The sequence below is a fragment of the Micropterus salmoides genome, unplaced genomic scaffold (genome assembly GCF_014851395.1).
Source record: "Micropterus salmoides isolate LMB-PRFRI ecotype aquatic unplaced genomic scaffold, ASM1485139v1 Ms_hic_scaffold_11, whole genome shotgun sequence".
Taxonomy (NCBI): Eukaryota; Metazoa; Chordata; class Actinopteri; order Centrarchiformes; family Centrarchidae; genus Micropterus; species Micropterus salmoides.
The window spans coordinates 22125442-22147905 of NW_024040152.1; the positions used below are offsets into that span (position 1 = coordinate 22125442).

At 40.7% G+C, this 22464-nt stretch overlaps 1 protein-coding gene across 6 annotated transcripts in view; it reads left to right on the forward strand.

The window, feature by feature from the left end:
- The window catches only part of LOC119897871 (protein MTSS 1-like), a 56102-nt gene that overhangs the window by 4100 nt on the left and 29538 nt on the right, over positions 1 to 22464 (forward strand). For all 6 annotated transcript variants that reach the window (XM_038711886.1, XM_038711890.1, XM_038711887.1 and 3 more), the window contains exon 3: positions 3931 to 4004. In XM_038711886.1, the coding sequence (XP_038567814.1) occupies positions 3931 to 4004 (74 nt within the window). The remainder of the gene's footprint in view (positions 1 to 3930; positions 4005 to 22464) is intronic.

Below are 22464 nucleotides of genomic sequence, written 5' to 3' on the forward strand. Positions count from 1 at the left end.
AAAAAAAACACACACACACACACACACACACCCACCTCCCCTCCTTGGCCTGGATAAGTGACTAGCCAGCAGTGGTAACGGCATATGTCTGTGTGTGTAATGACGTCTTAAGGCAGACTACTCTGTAATTTAGACCCTCTGCTCCCCTCTCACAAAGCAACTAGGAAATCAACCAATTACAGTGTTGGGCTGTTCTGTCATTTTTTTGGTCCAAATATGGTGTTTTTCCCTATGCCCACTCTGGTTTTGAGCAGCCATCACACATACACACATACGTGCACGTATATACACATATACTCTAAATTCATGTGCACAGAACACAGCTTTGAAGAAAGAGGGCAGGGTGGAATATAGGCTGGCTGATTTGTAATCACAGTCCTCTTTTAACTTGTCAGTGTTTGGTCTTTTTAGTGGGTCATGGTTGATGCAGCTGTGTCAGAACTAGACTCACACACAGGCCTCCCTCCTTCTGGTCTTAAGTTCATTTTAGGAAGAAACAGACCACCTCAAAACTTCAAATTCAGTCTATGAACTGTATGGTTATAAAACGTATTTGGGCTCAATGTTTAGACACTACTAGTAGATGGATTTGTAGATCAACAGACAGATGCAGTACACATATTAAAAAATATTTTAAGAGCACACTCAAAGTACGATCTTGTTCACGATTGTAGTTTGTACATTGTGTCTGAAGTTAAACGCAACCTCTTTCTATGATTCAGATTTACTACAGTCACATTCCAGTTTCTGTTGAACTAAGAATAGATGTGGGCAGCAGTGCTGAATGTATCATTGTCAGAAAGAGCACTCTGCTGTACTACGCAAGGATCCATTGGGAGTTTAGATTGGCTTGGCCAAGGCCTTTTGGAATAGATATGTTAAATTCGTTTGTCTTGACTCCAGGACAGGGGCATTTGCAGATTTTTAGGCCAATGGTAGCAGTCAGGTCATTGTTGGAGTACTGAGCAAAGCTGAAGGTTTGTAGCAGCAATGTTTTTATTTTATTTATTCTTATAGCCACAAAAGTCTTGAGGCTTTTTGGCTGACTGTCAGAGCTGAAATTAAACTCTGATTATTCTACATTTTGCAATGTAGTATTCCTTTATTTTTTGAGAAGTTACCTAATTTCACTGTTGATCGAGCCAGAAAATTTAAAATATTAAATTGGTTCAATGCTGCGTATAAAACTATGATTTTTCCCTCTAATGGCGACTGTAAGATCTGCCTCCAAAGGTTGTACTGATAGGAGTTGAAAATGTAGTGAATAGATAAACCAGTACAATAGTTTGTCATTTCTCTTGAAATTAGTAGCCATGATCATCTGATAAGATGATCATGGCTACTAATTGTTACCTACTGCACATTGTACTTCAGTGTACTTGAGCCACTAATGGTAAAAGCAGGCTTCAGTTAAAACCACTTCCCACACAAACCTGGTTTGGATTTGGAGGGTTAAACTTGACTGAACAAGACTTTGCAGCAATTACATGTAAATTATGATCCATACAGCAGTGTGTACATTACTGGACGCATATATCAGTTGGAGGGTGTCCTGGTGCCCGCACTGGACTTTATTTAGAAAGGAATCTGTGTGGGCCTGTGTGTATGTTTCTTTTTCCATTTGCAGAACACACCCTTGGATCATCCAGTCAGATCTGCAACAACACAGCCCTTATTAGCCAAACTTACATTCATATTTTGAGTGATAAAGGGAGTGTCTGTTCCATCATTGACCGAATGCTAAGGCTTGGCTGTCAACTTGAATGTAGAAGAATATTTAGGCTTGTAACTAAGTCAGATGATCAGCTGTGTTCTGTTTTCTTTTTCTGTGAAGCTTGTAGGAGGCGCCTGAGAGATGTTAACTGTAACTTGATTAAACAACTAACAACTTTAACAGTCCTAAGACGGTTAAGACCTTTTCAATATACCGTACAACTCCACATTTAGATCATACTCTAAGCTAGGGCTGAACCATTAATTCCATTTGCGATATGACAACACATACTTGGTATGCTTTGGTAACATGACATGCAGGAAGCATCAACTTTGCACATTACGCTGTACCTTGACTTGGCGTTAAGCTTGGCAGAAGCTGAAACTACAGAAACGTAGGTGCGCACAGCGAATGAAAGTAGCACCCGCCACCCGCAGGTAACTTGGTGGTGGGTGAAATCGTCAGGCAATCCGCCACTTTAATGGTGCTTTCAGACCAAAAGCGAAGCGAGAGTTCAGGGCGGTGAGTTTACATGCAAAGTTAATGCAAAGACGCGTAGAGCCGCAATTTCCTATCGACGATGCAAATGGGGGCAGTGCCGGCGACGCGAAGGAATTCGCGTGAGTTGAATATTTTAAACTCAAGCAAGAAATTCGCATGACGCTGAGTCGCAATAGCCTATCAACGTTGAGATTGTCCGTACGTCACCGACAGCTTCAGAGCGTTGCATGGAGAGGGCCAGGCAGAGCGGGCGATTGAAAATCTGCAGGCCGGCTAAGAGCTGCTAAACTTGTGATAGAGGAGCAGCGATCAGCGCTCCAGCTTTTGGACAAATAAACACCCTCGGTCGGACTGGATTATGCTCTGACAACTACGCCGTTTGCTCGAGGGAGGAGCTCGGAGTAAACTGCTTTTATTAAATTAGCTTTTTACTTTAGTTTTTGGGATTACAACGTTGATTTATCTTCACTCGAGCTTCTCAGCAGCTAGATTCCGTGCACATCCGGTTCCAGTGTTGTTAGCGTCATTTGGCACTACTTCATATTTATATAAAAAACGGACAAAACTGGACATTGCCGGGAGGAAAGCGTTGCGTGGATTAAATTCGAGTTTGGTCTGAATGCACAGTAATAGACAGGAAATATGCACAACAGAAAGACACGTGTAGTAAGTTAAGCGTATTGTGGTGATCGGCGCCAGCGTCACACACAGCCACCAGTCAGCTCAGGAAATATCTGTGAAACGGCATTTCAAACCAAACGCACAAGTCTGAAAGAGGCCCAGTCTGTCCCGAGTTACAGCCAGTGTGCTGCTTACCACCAACAAACACTCTTGTGGCTGAACGTGTCCTGGAAAACTTCAGGAAATCTTTTTAAGCGTGGATGACTGATAGTCTTGTCTCAGTTGAGGAGATCAGATATCACATGCATGCACGTGCACCAAAGCCTTTCATCTCCAAACCTGTGATCTTAATCATGAGAAGTCTGTTGTTCCTGAAGTAGGCGAGTCAGTATTTGCCAGTTAACCAGTCAGTCGACCTGCCAAGGAGGCCGCCTGTTGCCAGCAAACAAGGCGACTGGTCAGTCAGGCAGCCAGACAAACAATCAGTCTGGATACCAACAAGATGGTGTCTGTAATGAGTAAAACGGAAAGTAATCTTACTCCAGGCTCCCACCACTTTTTTATGACAGTGTGTTTTTTTGCCCTTTCATCAGTCTATTTTGTATAATAATTTTTGTAAATACTTGGTAAACCCTTTTCCATTTTCAAGCTGAACGGGGTCGATCCCACATTGATCCTTTCATTGACCTGTAAGTGTGGCAAACTCAGCTCAAGAGCTGCTCTGCAGAGCAGGACAGATTTCAGTGGTCTCAAAGTAATCACATAGACATTCCTCACACAGCAGGGCAAGTTTTAACTTACACACATCCTTACAGTATAGACACTATCATACATACTTTAAAATCATCAGGGATATGCACATATGCACCTGCAAATGTTTGTTTTTTTTTCTACCTTCCAGAGCTTCCGAGAAGAAGATTTGATATGTTTTTTTCTTCATCTGATCAGTTTATGCCTTTGCCTGCCAATGCTCGTATGTAATTACTGCAGTTGATCAGCAAGTGCCGTTTTTTAATTTTTGTATAACATCGTAATGTATATTTTTTCAGTCAAGTGTGTTATTACTAAACCTCTGTCTTCCTCTTTTTTCCTAGGGCGACGGTAGTTGCTGTGGCTGCTTTCCTGGATGCCTTTCAGAAAGTAGCCGACCTGGCTACCAACTCGCGAGGTAGGAATTCCACGCAGATTTAGGGGCTTGAATGTATGAACACTGGTCTTCTGCAGCAAACCTATCCCTCATCCCTTATAGGAATTAGTGTCTTTTTCGGCCCTGATGGCCCCTATGTTTTAGCACAGTGCTGACAGGGTTTAATCAGTGAACTCACTGTTAAACAGTATGTGTGTCTAGGCATCTATGTGTCAGTGTGTTTGTCTGTGTAGCCCTACTGTGCGAGTCCAGTCTTTAACCCCACCGTGCCGAGGGGTGCTGTGGGTTGTTTGCTTTATCTTATGGGTAGAAAATCCGTCAGTATGCTGTATGAAGTTCAGTTGGTGGCTTTGTCTTTGGCCTCTACCACTCTTTTCCCCTGCTTTTTGTCCAACCCCACCACCACCTATACTCTACCTCTGCTACATCTGGACTCTGTGGTAGAGTCTGCTTCAACTCTGTATGTGCATGAGAGGGAAGGAGAGAGTGAGAGATCTCATCCCTCCCTTGCTTTGACACCTCCAGACCAGCTCCATACTATTAATAGGAACTGAGACAGACACACATTCATCACCTCACATACTGCAGAGAGGGAGGGTTTAGCCAAAGAGAGAGAGCAATGGGGGAGCATACTGTCTCTGTCGCTCTCCCTCTTTCACCGTCTAACTCAGAGTGTAAATGTTTGTCATGAAGGAGTTAGATTCAGCTGAAGAGCATTGCGTCATCCTTCATCTACACTTTGATCACCCCCTCCCCCACTCAGGTTAGAAGTATCACGTAACACCCATATCATTTTTGTGCTCTGTTGCTCAGGTTTCATTGTACACCTGAGCTCTTCAGCAAAGAGGCAAGCATGACAATCGCACCAGGTTATATAATAAGTCTTGATTACCAGGACTACAGACCACATTTTCCATTAAGGGTCCAGTTGTATATATCACATTCTTAACAGGTTTATATAAAACCCTGCACCTCAGACTGGTGAGGCACGCTGTAAGGGCACCACATTTTTTCATACTTATGAATTCTTTGACAGGATTATTTAGCAAATAGCTTTTGATATGAATATAATTTATCTTCTTATCTGTATTATTCTTTATCTTTAACTAATGGAATTTAAAAAGCTCTTAGACTAGTTTGGTGCTCATGACACCATTCAGCCTGATTGTTTTTTTGCAGTAGCTTAGATATCTGGAGAAAATACACATTTGGGTTACTCTTTTAATGGACACTATAATAGATCTAACTGTGTTCCCATCATATACACACATGTGGGCACAGACACACACACACCTTCTCTAGCTAATGGTGTCTTGCAGATAGGGTTGTTTGAATTTTTTATTTATTTTTTTCTCCACAGTGATTAAAGACTTTTTGAATTGGGCATGCTCTAGAGAGCTTTGATAGCAGCTGATAGCTTCTTTAATGACCCTGTGTTGGAGAGAGAGCAACGTTAGAATGAAGTTTAGATTTGTATTTGTTTGATTGCCTTTTTTGTTGCTGTATTGAGCTAATTAAAGTGCCTCTGAACCCAGCACATTGAACAGCTGCTAGAAGGCAGGAGAGTGAGTCTGAAAGAAAGGTTTTCTCATTATCTTTAAAGTTAACTTTAAAGATACTAGCAATATGGTTTTTGTGGTTTGCCATGTTTTCTGGTAGCTCAGAGGCATGAATAAATGGATATATTTTTGGTTCAGGCCACAGTATAAGAAAGATTTCTTGGAAAAACTTGATCTCTGGAGTATAATTTACTGAGGACTCATTTGTCACCAAACCAAACAGTTGCTATGTACATGGAATGGGCCTTTAGGAGTCGCTGTACTTGGTGAAGCTATCAGCTTACTGTATTGTTCACCTACAGAGCCTGTGTGTGTCTCTGTGTGTGCTTGCTACAGTGACTTTGATTTTAAAGAGCATCTGCATGGTTTTGTGTCTAGGTCAGAGAAAGTAGAGATGGACAAACACGTCATTTTCTGTTTGCTCATCATAATTAGCCAGATGCTGCTGAAGCCACATTAAACATAGATGATGACTTCTTGCCTTCATTCTTACCATCTCCCCTCCATCTTCTTGTCCACCTTCAAGTCCTAACCTTCTGCCTATAGCAATCACCATGGTAACAGTTGGAAATCAGGTGTGTGTGTGTGTGTGTGTGTGTGTGTGTCTAAAGTAAAAAGAGAAATAGCCCTTCTACTCATTACCACCACAGCATAGAGACAACCTACTATGTTATATAATTATAACAATAATAAAAATATAGGTGCACAAAGTAAGTCTCTTAATCAGGAGAACAGGGCTTTCAGACGCCTTTGCAAATGGCTGTAGTGTTGTATAGTCTTGCAGATACTGCCAGTGATCTCAAAATTAAAGGGCTGATCTTTAGACTCAGCAGACTTTGACAGGTGACAGCAGTTGTTTTAATGGGTGTTTGGATGAAAGCTACACTGGGACTCATTTATCGGTGTTATCACTGAAGCAGCATGATCAGAAGATTAAAGGACACGTTCAGGAATTAGCCTTTCCTAAACTTTAATCTCGGACTGCAATTTAGTATTAACAAATGCATCTTTGTTGATATATTTATATGTGAAAATGCATATGCCAGACATTTTATATTGTTTTAAAAATAAATCTCCCATTTAAGGACCAGTCCATTTTCATATAACTCAATTCCTTATGTAGATAGAAAACCTGGACATGATTAACTACTGATTTCAGAAATGTAATTCTGACACAGCTAACCCCAAAGCAAGACATGAATTTGACAATCTGTCTTGATACCAACAGTGCATAAGATGTTTTCACTCCAGTCCTTGGAATACATTTCCAGTCCTGAATACCTGCTGAATACAGGATTATGTTTTTTTTATTTGTTAAAAACATCAGAATGTTTAGGGTTTTCTTCAAGAATAGAGTCTAACTGGGTTAGTGATGAAAGTCTGAAGGTTATTTTCCTCACTGGTTTAAAAGAAAACAAAAACAAATCAATTTTGGCTTCACAGTATGTCAAAACTTGAGTAGTGATCTGTTTATCTCAGCATTGTAGTTGTTCAGTTGTTGTCATAGGTTAAATATGTGAAAGGCGGGTTTAAGATTTTCAAATAAAATCGCCTTTCCGAAATACCTTAATGATTTAATTAAGTTCAGCCACACTAAAATACCAGGAAAACACGTTATGCACAGATGCTGACCTTTTTCCATTTAAAAATCTCTCTGATTGCACCAACTATGACCTATTCACAGCTTTCTTTCATATCTTCCTGGCAAAACAAATTAGCCCCACTGTTGTCAAATTAGAAATTAACTTGCACAGTGTCATTGTCAGTGTTGACAGTCTGTTGGAGTAGCTCTCTCAGGCCTGCTCAAGCAACTTGCCATTGCAGGTGGCTAGCCACTAGCTGTCTGCTAGCTCCACCCATGCTTCACCTCTTTGCCTATTTTTGGATTAGCCGGAGTCAGGCACTGCCAAGATGGCAACGGCCGGAGCCACCACACTGAGCTTCACAGTCCCTCTTCAGAAACATATGGGTGACGTCACGGTGACTACCCATGTTTTATACTTGACCTGCCCAGCAGCTGCATAGTTATATTCAAACACTGAATTTTGAACACAGAAAATTACACACACAAATACACCACAACAAAGTTATTATAATCTTAACATCAATTCAAGTGTTTTTATTATTAAAATGTTTCTGTTGATGTAGGTGTAAACTTGTGTGTCAGCAATATAGCTGAAGTTTTATGAATAACACACTGGTTTGTGAAACAATCTTCCACTTTAAACATCAGTAAATGCTCATTGCATGAGCTAATCACTGTGGTGTAGTAAAAACCTTTGACCGAATTTTGGAATTAGTCCGGTGTAAGACTGTAGCTTGACATAATTATCAGCTCTTGCATGCTGTGTGTGTTTCTGTGTTTGTTTAAGTGATTTATTTTAACTGCTGTATGGGAACCAGATGTATTCAAATGATTCACGTCATAGACCTGATCCAATTAGAGCATAGTTAGGGTTACAAAAGAAACGAGGATTAGGATTCAAGAATTCATGTGTATTAACAAAGTAAACTCACAATGAGAAACGCGCATATTCTTCTTTTTATTTTCAAGTAAAGGTAAAGTCCGGCTTACTAGTTTAGAGTTGAGTGAAATAGAATAACTGGAATGCCAAGTGGAGAAAGTTTGAATAAAAGAAAGAAAGCATAAGTTTCCAGACAAAGCCTTTCTTTTCCTCTATTGTGCTATATTATTCAGAGTCTGTTGGAGCCTACAGTGGACACAGACACAGCAAGAGACTGGATCCATTATTAACAACACAGTGTTTACTGTTTTATTTACTTGTTTAATGAAATGTATGAAATGAATTGTTCTTATGTAATTTATTTGTAGCTTTGGCAATATTGTTGTTATACATTCATGCCAATAAAGCTGATTTGAATTTGACTGGATCTGCTTGCTTTTTGTAGAACACACTCACATACATATAAAAATGTACAGTTTGTATGATATTGCACATGATCAGAGAGCTATGCGCTCACAGCCACATAGATGCTCACACACCTCTACAGATTCAAAGGTGTACATTCACAGCCACACACAGACAAGAGGATTAGCCAAAACCACCTCCATTCATTCTTTGCTTTGTTGTCTCAGTCTGATAAAGTACATTGAAGTGTGCTTTGGTATCTCCCCTTTACTTGTTTTCAATATGCCTTTTGCGTGTCCGCACAGTGTGTCTACATAGTTTGTGTTTATATGTTGCCCGAGAAATATTTACTGATGAAACAGCCCTTTTCCTGATCTTCTTAGTCATTTCCCTTTTGTACATTTGGTCATCCAGTTGTTTGTTTACTGCCTTCCTCTTTTGTCTTTGCAGCTTTGTTTATTTTAGCTGTAGGTGCTGAGTATGGACAGTTTCGCTCTGGCTTCTCAATGTATTTTCAAAATGGATCAGACAGGGTTTTATTTTTTTAATTTTTTTTTTAGCATGTTCTAAAACACTGAGTGGCTGGCTTTGTCTGTCAACAGGGAGATGGTCAATAAGTTACCTGAGTACACTTTTGGCACTGGTATATTGCAAACTTTTTTAAATTAATAATTTAAAGCCCCTGACTAATGTTTGTGCTGTAATGTGGGATAAACCAAAATATCACCTTAATGTAAAAAATTCCTGGGAGACTAGAATGGGTTTAGAAACTGAGAGCCATTTTATTTGTTTGCTTAGTGTTGCGTGTCACTGTGTCATGTCGACAACAAAGATCTTTCCTAAATGTTTAAATAACCCCTGTTTCGTTTACTCATTAACAAGTTGTTCAAATTGTCTTGCCTATAGCGATTCTGGTAACAGAAGATTAGTCCACATCCTCGAGTGTGTTTAAATGATGTTTGTTTGCTGTCTTTACACTAATCAGCTCACTCATTAACTGAATTTAAACATAATAATTTGTATACCCTCTCTTGCTCCTTTTATCTTAGTCTGCCACTTTCTGCAGCCCTGTCTTTCCTTCCTTTTCTTTCTTTGCCCTTCTTTACTCTCTGTTGCTGTATCTTTCTCACCCTTCACACTTGCGTCTTTCCTATAAATTAACTTGAACCTGCCCACAAACGTTTCCCTGTTAGCACGAACATCACACACCCACAGAGTTGCTTCTGCCTTGAAGCAGTGTAACAATGTTTGCACTAATAGGTCTGATGGTTCTGTTTAAACTCATGTGATTAAACCTTAATGATTAAACATGTTTTGGGTCTGACTTGATGGAAGTCAGACATCAGGCCACATGAAACGATGTCCAGGAGACTGGCAAACAAGAGGTGTTTGTGAATTTGCTGAAAGGAAAAATGTGATACCCCAAGCAATAAGGCAGGGAATCTTTAGTTATCTCACGATTCAATTAGATTTAAGTTTATGGTGCTATGATTTGATCACAGAACTATTATGGCCCCAGACGCACATAGCCACCCTACATAGGCTTAGTTTGATTCTAAAATGGACACATAATAGTTAAGCATTTACCTTGATGTTTAACATTTTATACGCAGAATCTGAGACTATCCATAACAATACATTTCTTCACTTCCGGTGGTGCTGCTCTGCTGGCGACCCAGACTCGTGTGCTGCTGCTGTTTTTATTAATTTATTGTTTTTACTCGTTTACTGTGGTTTTATTGATTGTGTACGAGGGTAAAGAGGAGCAGCAGGGCATTATTTAAGGATATATAAGGACTATTACTGGCACTGATTGTCTGGCAGCTTCTGAGGATGTGTCAAACTTTTCCACACTTGGAGGGTGGGCTACCACTCATCTACTCCAGAGACATGCTGTTGTCTCTCCACTACACAGGAACATCGCCGCCCGCAGATTTTTTTTCAACCTGCCCGAAGCATTTAAAATCCTGCCGTCTCGCAGAAAACTACGGAAGAGAGGCCGAAGTGGGAGGACCCGACAGAGTCTCCGCTGGAGAGGCAGTAGACCTCCACTGCCCGGCATGATCCTGAGCAACGTTCGCTCTTTTAGGAGCAAAATGGAGGAGCTCCGTACCAACATGAGGGTATGTTTTGAATACCGCGAGGCGGGCTAGCTGGTATTCACTAAGACTTGGCTCCACGAAGACATCTCCAACTCCTAGATCAAGCAAGAGGGTTTCTCCCTTGTCCGTGCAGACAGGGATGAAACTTCGGGCAAAAGTCAAGGGGGAGGTATCTGCGTGTTTGTGAGTGACAGCTGGTGCAGGAACTATTCTGTGAGAGAGATTGTGTGCAGCCCTGATATTGAATTGCTGTGCATTTCTCTAAGACCCTTTTATCTCCCAAGTTTGGCAATATTGTAATTTACTCAGCGCATGTGCCCCCCCAGCGGGAATGCGGCCCGAGCTGCAGCTCGTGTTGCAGTCTGTGTCCACAATCAACTGCAACGCACTCCGGGAATCCCGGTCTTTATTCTTGGAGATTTTAACCACTGTAAACTGGAACTGTCCCTTCCTGGATTTGAACAATATGTCAAGTGTGGCACTCGAGACAATAGAGTGCTGGACAAATGTTATGGTAATATAAGAAATGCATACAGGGCCAGTCCAAAGCCCCCTTTGTCAAACTCAGACCATAATACTGTCCATCTGATACCCACCTATAAGACTGTTTTAAAGAGCAGTAAACCATTAACTAAGACAGTGACTGTATGGTCTAAAGACCGTATAGAGACACTGAAGGGCTTGTTTGGGTTTCAATGAAGCCACTGACACTATTAAAGAGTATATTAAATTCTGTGAGGATTGTGTGCCCACCAAGAAGGTTATTACAATCTATCCTAACAATAAGCCATACATCACCAGAGAGTTAAAGGACTGTATCATCCGGGAAAGAAATGGCTTTTAGGAATCATGATAGGATGGGGTTGAAATCAGTTCTAAGGGATCTTAATCAGTCGTTAAGGGAGGAAGGAAACCCAGGGGTGTCATAGAACAGAATTTTGCTTCTATGGACTCTTAAAAACTCTGGGTCTCCATGAAAGCTGTTACAAACATGACAACACATAGAAAGGGCTTCATAACATATGATGAGCTGAGTAAAGCAAACAAACTTCATGATTTCTTTCTCAGGTTTGATACACAGGACTAGTCTTTGGAATGCAATAATGTACTACAGTCATTTACAACTGACCCCTGTTCAAGGTTAGTAGTTGACCCCCCCAAAGTCACTTTTTCAGCCACGTATGCAAAAAGAAATCTGCAGGCCCTGATGGCATCACTGCTTTTCTCCTAAAGACCTTAGCTGCAGAGCTAACCCCAGCGTGGTGCCCTGTGTATCAGAGGTCTGCAGATTCCCATCTGGTTCCTGCCCTCTGGGGAAAAATCTACCATAATTCCCATTCAAAAGAAACCCTGTCATACAGAAAAAAATTATTATAGACCGGTGGCTTCTGTTGTCATGAAATACTTTGAAAAATACGTGGTATCCGTACTGAAATCTGAAGTCAATCCTGAACTAGATCCACTCTAGTTTGCTGATAGGCAGGGGAGGAGTACAGAGGATGCAATTAATAGCATCATCCACCTAACTCTTAAGCATCTGGAGGATCCCAAGGCCCATGCATGCCTTTTGTTCATTGATTTTAGTTCTGCTTTTAATACATTACAGCCTCATCAGCTCTTACAGAAAATGACTGAGATGATTGTTTTTTTAACAGAATCCAAAATGTCAGGATTAACGACTCACTTTCAGAATCCAAATACATCAGTACAGGTGCACCTCAGGGCTGTGTAAGCTCACCGGTCTTGTTCACACTTTACACAAACGACTGCACCAATAGTCTCCCGCGCAACCCGTTTTGTAAATTTCTGACGACACTGCCATTCTTAGCCTGCTTCACCAGAACTCAGACCCGTCAGTGTACTTCACAGAGGTTAATAAATTTGTTCAGTGGTGTGACAAGAACTGTCTCACCATTAACACTAAAAAAACTGAGGAGAGGGTGTTTGACCCTCGGTCGGTGGTGGATCATACCCCACTGTCCATTCACAGGGAGGAGATCAAACAGGCCACTTCTTATAGGTATCTGGGTATCCACCCGGATAACCTCTTAAGCTGGAGTGATCATGTAGACTATGTATGTTCCCGTTTAAAGCTAAGGCTGTATTTTTTTACGCAGACTGAGGGTGTTTGGTGTCAGCCAGAACATCATGTTTTTATTTTATCAGGCAGTGATGGAGAGTGTCATCAGGTATGGGATGACAGCGTGGTTCAGCAATCTCTCCACACAGTCCAAATCAAAGTTGCAGCGCCTGGTAAAGACTGCAGTTCATCTATGAGCAGTCTGTACTCAGGCAGGCGCGGAGAGTACTGTTGGACCCATCCCATCTTTCAAACGGAATATGAGCTCTTGCCTTCTGGCAGAAGGTACAGAATCCCAAAAACCAATTTGAACCGTTTTAAATACTCTTTCGTACCCACCTCCATCAAAATTTGAAATAGATCTGTACGCTGAGACCTGGGAAGCGTGCAATAACTTGGTGTTCTTCTTGTTGTTTTTTGTATTTTATTTTATTATTTGTTTTAACCTTTTATTGGATGTCATGAGTGTGTATATAGCCTACGTGTACGTCTTCAGCTGTTATTTGTATTTTACGTGTATTTATTGTCTGTAAGGGCAGCAACTACTATGCACAACGTATGCACTTTTGAGTCTATGACAAATTTCCCCTAGGGGACAATAAAGTATATTCTATTCTATTAATGATGCACAGAGTAAAGCTTTTATCGGTAAGGAGAATAAAGAGGTGCTTCAAGCAGAATGTACTTGTTGGAATCAGTTAATTAATCTTTGTTATACTAAACAAGTTAATGAGCAAAATGGCTCACATTGATTCACGTCACATTCCCAAAATGCTGCAGTATATAAAAATATCCACCCGTGGAAGGCCCTCTGAACTCTAATGAAGTCGCTTTTTGCATCAGTGCTCAGTGCTTAAGAGAGAATGGTGTCTATCTAATCGTATCTAAGATCCAATTGTTTTTTCCCCACTCCTACTAGGTTTGGTTAACAAAACATTTGAAGATGGACCCGGTGAAAAGTACAGTGTACAACCTTAGGTAGATGTCAAAAGTACTCTTGTTGTCTTTGCTATAAGTTATTATACTTATCTTGTACAACCTGTTGTACTCAAAAGTTATCAAGAGAACATGCAAGACACTTTAAAGAATTCAGTTTACAGGCAAAACAAACAGACCTATTATTTTTTACTTCAATTGCGTAAAGCCAGACCAATCAGAAACTTGGTATTCCGTGAGCTTCATTTAAGGTCTCTTTCGACTGTCATCCGAGACAAAACCAGGCGATCTGATCCAAATTCCCTCTCTCTGAAAACTTGCAACTGCACTGGTCATTGGTGAAGAATGAGACAAAGCCCTATTGAATCATGAAAAGAGAGATAAAGAGAGAACAAGGGCAGATGAACAGAGAGAGGGCAAAAGAATAATCCTCCCTCTTTATTCATCCAGCTCCAGTTCATTTTCCATGTAGATCCCCTCTGTTTCGTGTCAAGTTATAATTTCGTCATAGTTTCCTGCTGTGTACAATGGACCTGTGTATGTGTCAGTTTCTGTGTGTGTGCGCCTTTTTGTAGTGTGTGTTTCTGTGTTCATACAGTACACCAGTGCTAGTGGTATTTCATTCACCGAGTGTGTGTGAGAGAGTGACAGAGTGGGTGAGTAGTGACATTTCTTCCGAGTCAGCCACGGTGAAACAGCTGACAGCAACTAGGCTGCACAGAGAGATGAGATCATTGCATACAACAGACAGCAGACAAGGACAGCAGACATTCAAATAACACCATGTTGACCCTTTCTAAGAATAGCATATTTTTGGACTGAAAACAGAGATGAATTGCATATTGTTGGACTAAAAACAGAGATGAATTGCATAAAATTTTCTTCTCAAGCGCTATTAACTTTGATAAAGGATGTCTGGACACCTGTAGGAAGACTGCTTAGCATCCTTACGGTCTCATTAGGTTAACATAGAGCACATTTTACCAGTTTTAAGACATAATTAGATGGCTTGTTTGAGTCTTCCATTGACCCATCTTTAAATCCCAGAGTCCTAGGGGAAAAAAACAAGGTGTTGAGTCGTGGCCCACAGAGAGCTTGTACAATGAATTGTGATGCAATACATAGTGCACAATTAACACGAGTAACATTCAGAATGTGTAACATGTATATGAAACATTATGAGGATGGGTAAATTATACGTCTCTGTCCCTTTCCTCATTATTCCATGTTCAAAAACACATACGCACGAACACAACACAGAATTTGTCACCCCATCTATAGCATAATAGTTTGTTCATGGTTATAAAAAGAACCAAGTCTGTGTCACATGTTGGTTGGCAGCTGTCTGGACACTGTCGTGCGCGTGTGTGTGTGTGTGTGTGCGTGCGTGCGTGCACGCACATGTGCAATATGTCAGTGTGTCTGTGTATATATTAATCCCTGTGGCTCTGTCAGCAGCTCCAGCGTTGAGTCTGTTTGGACATGTCTGACTCTGTAGAGATGAAATAGACAGAGCTACTGTCTATACTGCTACAGAGCTAGCATGTAGAAGCCTGTTTTGGACCTAAAGAGGTTATTAAGTTGTACAAATGTGTTTTTAGAGCTGATAATTACTTGACTCCTCCAGTCACATCTCCAGTTATTCAGATTATTTTGACCTAGAATAATTAATCATTCAACAGCCCTTAACACTCGGATTGTATATACAGTGGGGAGAACAAGTATTTGATACACTGCTGATTTTGCAGGTTTTCCTACTTACAAAGCATGGATCTTGAGAAGGTCTGTATGGAGGAGTGGGCCAAAATCCCTGCTGCAGTATGCACAAACCTGGTCAAGAACTACAGGAAACGTATGATCTCTGTAATTGCAAACAAAGGTTTCTGTACCAAATATTAAGTTCTGCTTTTCTGATGTATCAAATACTTACGTCATGCAATAAAATGCAAATTAATTATTTAAAAATCATACAGTGTGATTTTCTGGATTTTTGTTTAAGATTCCGTCTCTCACAGTTGAAGTGTACCTAGGATAAAAATTACAGACCTCTACATGCTTTGTAAGTAGGAAAACCTGCAAAATCAGCAGTGTATCAAATACTTGTTCTCCCCTCTGTACATGGTCACATATTGTTTTTATTTTATTTGCAGTTAGCTTTGTAAAAATTTCCCTTACATGGACAATAAACAGTATTTTTTGCATAACGATTTCAACAACAACGCATCAAATTAAAAGACTTAAGACTTTTACCTATGTAAGGTAATATCCCAAAGGTCAACATGAATATTCCTTTGAAATATGTTTTTACATGTTTCCCTTGGTTTACAAGTCAGGCATCTTATTGTCTTGATGTTGACGTCTACTGCAGTATTGTTAAGCCTTTAAACATACAATAAACCAGTTCTCACACGCTTCCTGTCTGTATGAAAGATGCCGGCTATTGTCATTATTGCAGTCGCGTTGTCTTGATTACAGTAATTGCTGTTGTCAAGCCATACTTCCTAATTACCCCTTTAATGGTCCATACTGAGAATATTGGAGTCGGCACAAAATAATTGATCCAGTAAAATAATCCACTGTTGATTTCACTATACTGTTATACAGGTATACTGTATTTGCTCCCTATTTGCCAGCTTGCTTCACGTTTTGACAAAGTGACTGTGCTACATCTTTTTTCCTGACCTCTATACACTGCCTAGCTTCAGCCCATTGTATAACCTCTCCCATTAACATCACTGCCGCCCCTCCTTATGGATTAGCTTAGTTCCACTGGGGCCCTTGTGTGCCTACAATGAGTTCAGCACCCGAAAATAACTTCCAATCTAGAGGGTTGGTGTATGTTCTTCCTTTCTAACTATCTGCGGTGTATTTCTTATGCGTTATAAAATAAAATATCTCTGAAACAATCTCCAAAACAGCAGATTAAATGCATATTGTAGACATTGCTGGTCATGCTGTGTTGTTGGGTTCAGCAGGTATTCAGGTTGAGTGGGGTTGTAAACCCCAGCTGTCTCTAAAGATTTGTAACATTTTAGTATTTTATGTATTTTGGACTTGTATCTGTGTCTGTCCTGTGTTTATGTCTTGCTGCAGAACCAATTGCCCTACGGGGACAAATAAAGTTTAAGTTTAAGATTTACCTTCTACTCTTTCCAGTCATCTGGCAATGCACTTGGTGCCACTGCTAATGCAGGGCAGAAGCTGTCAAAACTGTTATCTATGCCTGTCACTGTTACAGGCACAGATGACATATTTAGATGATATCACAGGGGCAGTAATGAGTGTAAATATGAACTATATACTGTAGATCTCTGTGGTGAGTCTGAATGACTCTGAGGGGCCCAAATGCTGCACATTAATAAGGGTCTATGTCATCCAGAGCACTGTGTCGATTGTGATATATGTGCAGGGGTTTGAGCTTCTGGGTGCATGTGTATAAATACAGTCAAGCACATGCTACACATCTTTATTCTTGTATGTGTGTGTGAGTGTGTGCATATGCATGCCCTGGTTGTTTCTCAATGAAGGCTCTGTTCTCTCTCTCTCATCCGTTTTTACTGAGTGACGCTGGGCCACATAATTACTGTGAACTAGCACACATCAGCCCTGTTTTGATTAAAGTAAAGGAGTGATCCATTTGCAGAGTCTGAAATAAGTAGACAACGAGGTTCTATCATGCCCTTTTCCATTTGAGCTATTCACAGTACCTCTAATCCAGTCTGTTTTACCTGAATGAAGATGTTCTTTTACTTGACAGGCTCCAAGACAAAAGTGACATTTTCTGCTAAATGATCATGGACACTTTGGTTTTCAAAAAGCCAACTTGGAATGCACTGAGCTCAAGACTTTTCTGGAACAGACTTGAATTTGTATTTTGAAAATTTCTCTAAGAACACTCTGTGTGCTCTGCCTTGGACAGACCCCCATACAGCTCCATGGGAAAAAAAGAAGAATCAGTCCTTTTCCTCTTTGCCCCTGTCAGTTCATGGCTTGGCCTTTGCGACAGTGCAGTCTTAGATGCTGAACTAACCCACTTTCTCAATGCTTTCTCTGAAAGGGCTCTATCCTCTCTTTTCCAGTTTCAGTCCAAGACCAACCTGACCATATACATTTCCTGTGCGCTGTCCAGCCCAGCCCCAGATCACATCCCCGAACAAGCTCCGTGCCTTTCAATCCACCCTCTATTCTCTTCTGTTTGCCCTGACCCCATTCTGGGAATCTTACAGATCACTGGAACCAGCAATTAAATCAGTTAATAGGTCAAATACGCAGACTCGCGCATAGACTCACGGACTAATTCAAGCTTACACACCCTCGTGTGCAAATACACAGCACATGTAGAGAATAATTTAGATAGACAAAAATGTACATAATGACTTCTCAGGCTGTTTTAGTGCTGGGCTGGAATTTATGGGTCGAACTCTTTTGTGACATCACAATGGCAGACTCACTTGCCTCGCCATTCAGTTTGCGCTATAAAATACATTAACAAGGAGAAAGTGTCTCTGAACGATTTAGGCGCAGGTTCCAACCACCTGCTTTAATACGAACATCTGCACATTGACGTTGCAATTTCACAGTTGGCCTCCAAAATGCCCTTGTCATGGAGTTAAGGAAGACAAATGTATGAGTGTATGTTTTTTTTGTGTGTGTGGGAACAAAAAGGATCAGACACAGGACAGGGATACAGAGAGAGAGTAAGAATGTGTATGTTTGTATGTGAGGACAATAGGCCAAACACCTTTTGAGAGAATCCTCTTTGCACTTGAGTACGTGCGCATGCAGTGTGTGTCCGCGCAAGTGTTTGTGGGTGTTAGCGGTGTTTGCTGACTGTGTTTGTTTCAACATAAACCCGTTTAGACCTGTAAGCTTTGTATTTGGAAGACTTGACATGCATGCCAAGCAAAATTCAAAACAAATTTCGTTGGTAAATGAACTTCAGATTATTAATTTAAGTTGCCAAATTGATACTCTTATCTGATGGGGGGAAAATGCATTGATATAAATATATTTTCTTTTCTGTGGTAAATCACAAGTGATTGCACTGGGCTGATAACATCTCTTCTGTCTGCTTATGTGTGTGTGTTCCTGAGAAACTGAGGGCAACCAAGCCAGCTCGCTCTGTCTGGACATGAGTTCCCCTCAAACACTCATGTGTTGGTGTGTGTGTGTGTGTGTGTGTGTGTGTATAAACTAATTTGTTTATTTTAAATCCCTGGCCTATGTGTGTCTTTTTGTGTCTAACTCGGTCTATGTGCTGTGGCTGTGACTACTATTTTTAGGTTTCTCTCTTTAAAAGTTAACATTGAACACATTAACACAAGACCACATCCCAGCAGCCAGGCTGCGACCTAACACAGCCTGCTTTTGTTCTATACTGCCGTTCACACACACTTATAGAGTCACACTGGATTTCATAGAGATGGTTACAGTCAGAGCGCTGCCCTCCAAGACCTTGGTTAGAGGCCAAACTCTGTATGACTCAGAGGAAGATTAATCTGGCCTAATGAGAACTTTACATCTGAAAACCTTGGCTCTAAATCCACTGATTTTTATTCTGACAAAGACCCTGGCAGTCCCTGCAGTGTAGACTAAGTGTCACGTTGCAGCCAGAAAATAGAAATTTAACAAAATGGTTATATTCAATATCTTCAGAGATAACTGAAACACATGCCATGTCAACAACAAGTAAGTGTGTTTACTAACTTTCCCCATTTTCCCTTCGAAAAGTATCTGATTACTTTCCCAAGAATAAAAGGTTGCTTGTCTGCTTTCTTCTATCCCTTCCTTCTCTCTACATATTCTTTCTCACCTTAATTTTTTCTCATTTAATTTCCTCTCTTTCTCTGTGTCCTCCTCTCCTCTGCATCTACACCCTCACCTCCTGTCGGTGTCCAGGCTGTCGAGGCCAGGTGTACACACAGCCGGTCTGTGACAGCAACACCAAGCCAATTTCTGTTTATCATCACAAACTTTCTGCTCAGTTGAAACTCCCCTCAAGGACAGACAGAAAAGTGGGAAGATTGGGGGGGGGGGGGGCAGACATAGGAAAGTAAGAGCTAGATTGCAATGTGACGTAGCAGAAGTAAAAGGCGCGTTTTCTGTGTTCAGAATGTCCAGTATTTGATGTGTCACATTGAGGATAGAGTGCAACAGCTACACATGCATAAATGCTCAAACATAGAAACACATGCACAGTGGGCTACCATCATCAGCTTGTTGCTGATGAGCCATCTGCTGCAGCATGACCATTGAAGGTGAACTTGGATCAAGTGTTGCCTCATTCAGTCTTCCTCAGTCACTGGAAAAAACTTTATTCTTTTATAGTAAGGTAAGGTCACCTTACACTGTTCATTACATGTGTCCAATATGTCTAGATGTCAACATATTAAGCTAAAGGTTTTTTGAATAATAATTTGAGTGAGTATGTTTTGTGCTGAACAAGCATGTTGCATGCTATTCTTTAAAAAGAAATAATAGGTATGAGTTTATCATTGATTGATTGTATTGGTTGATAGATGGATAAATGATGGTTAGGTTCAGTCCATTCAAGTTACTCAGTCAGCGAGTTGATTCAGTGAGCTTTCAGGGTCTGGTTTGTTCCCTACCATCCCATAGACACTTCAAAAAACACGGAATGAATAATGTGTTTGTTTGAAGAGTGCGTGCGTGCGTGGGCGGGCGGGTGGATGGAGGTGGGGTAACACTGGGGTGGAGAAAGTCCCCTCACGAACATTTTAATAGTATAGGGGTTTTTACACGTACACAAGCACATACACATGCATCTATGCATAGGCTCAGATACACACATGGTAGATGCAATCTGGTACTCATTATTGCAAACAAGGCAGTGTTGTGTTGTAGTGACAAACAGTTCAGTCTCTCTAGTGTGTGTCTGGTTTAAATTATCACCAGTATCTCCCAGACGAGAGGCCTATCTCCCTACAGGGAAGGAAAGGTCACAGGCACATTCACATACTAAGTGCAGAAGGGGAAAAGCCAAAACAATGTAGACATTTTTGATGCCCTGTATGGTTTCAAGTAGAGATGAAACGGTGTGAAAATTTCATATCACGATTATAGTGACCAAAATGATCACGGTTATCAGTGTTATCACGGTATTGTAAAAATGTGCCAAAAAAAATTTAAATGTACTGATACACACACTGAAACCATTTCAACAAGTTTTATATTGAAAACTACAAATACAATTGCCATTTTGTTCACATAAAAAATAAAATAACAGCAAATACCTTTTGTAAACATATGAATATCATCTAAGTGTGCATTATCAAGATTTTATATTTTATAATTTATAGGTAATACACGTGGACAGTTACATGAAAACAAAAAAGTCTTGTGATAGAAACTGCAGTGAGTCCAACAGCTGACATAAATACGGAGGAGTCTGTAGCGTTTGTAGATATGCTGGTTGGTTGACTAAACTGCGTAACGTGTTCTCATGTGCAGTGGACGAATAGACTCTGCCGACACACGACGCACACAGGAACAGAACAATGTGTAGCATTTTTACAAGAGCAGCTAACACTGAGAGCTTCAGTTTACACGCTGTTCGGTAATAATAACTGTCAGGAATTTTACCATGGTTTACCGTTAAACTGGTAATCGTTTCATCCCTAGTTTCAAGTAAGTGGCAAGTTGGGCATGAACCTGCTCCTTCGTTGCTTTCATGTGTCTGTAAAGTATACCATAGACTCCTGTAATGTTTCTAACTTTTAGTTCTGTTGTAGGTTTATTTTTGGGCTATGGTCTTAAACTTTTGATCAGCTGATGAAAAGCCTGTTTGAGTTTAAATGCAGTTTTCAATAAATTGCCTACTCTCTATTTTTTGTCTCTTGGTCCTGTTTCTTCTTTTGGCATTTTGAAGCAGTACTTACAACCCGGTTATGATCCACCAGCGCGAAATGTGAGTACTTGCAATGTTTCCCCCGGTCTTAAGATTTTGTTCAAGAGTGTATTTGGACTGGATGAATGCCTGTTTAGTGAGTTGTGCTGGTTTTTTGACATGGTGTCAATCAGTTTGGAGCTGAGTAAACATTTATTAAGTTAGGCCTAGCAGTCTCCATTAGGTTGGACAAGTTGTGAAAACGCCTGTGTTTTCACTTCCTGTCTGACAAGTCTATTAAACCATATCATCATTAAAACAGAAACACATTTGTTGAATAAAATATGTATTAACTTATCCTCCTGTTCCCAATTGTAATAAATCCAGCCCACATATTGATCGTTCAAATGGAATTGTTGATGAGATTATTGTATTGTGTGTTACTCTCTTTACTTTGCATCTTGCATCATTTCCCTCTGTTTGAAAACAACAGCAGACAGGGGGGGAAATGGATGATGAATGTGCTCTGAATGACATTAAAAACTGTAGAAGGTCATCCATCCATCCATCGTCAACCACTTACGTACAGGGTCGCGGGGGGGGGCTGGAGCCAATCTCAGCTGACATTGGGCGAAAAGCGGGGTACACCCTGGACAGGGTCGCCAGTCCATCGCAGGGCCACACGTAGACAAACAACCACTCACACTCACACCTAAGGACAGTTTTCACCAATTAACCTAGCCTGCATGTCTTTGGATGGTGGGAGGAAGCCGGAGCACCCGGAGAGAACCCACGTGGACACCGGGAGAACATGCAAACTCCACACAGAAAGGTTGGGGCAACCGGGGTTCGAACACGTGACATTCTTGTTGTGAGACAGTGCTAACCACTGTGCGCCGCCCGCATGTTTTCTATGTAAATGCAAATTGTCTATACTTGTACCTGTGTACCCCGGTTTTGACTCCAGATAGTGTTGCAGTGATGTAGCTATTAACAATTATTTCTGTGGTATTTTTGCTGTGGAGTGTAGAACAGTGATACAGTGATGAATAATATACATCTGAATAAATGTTAGTTAAATGTCTTTT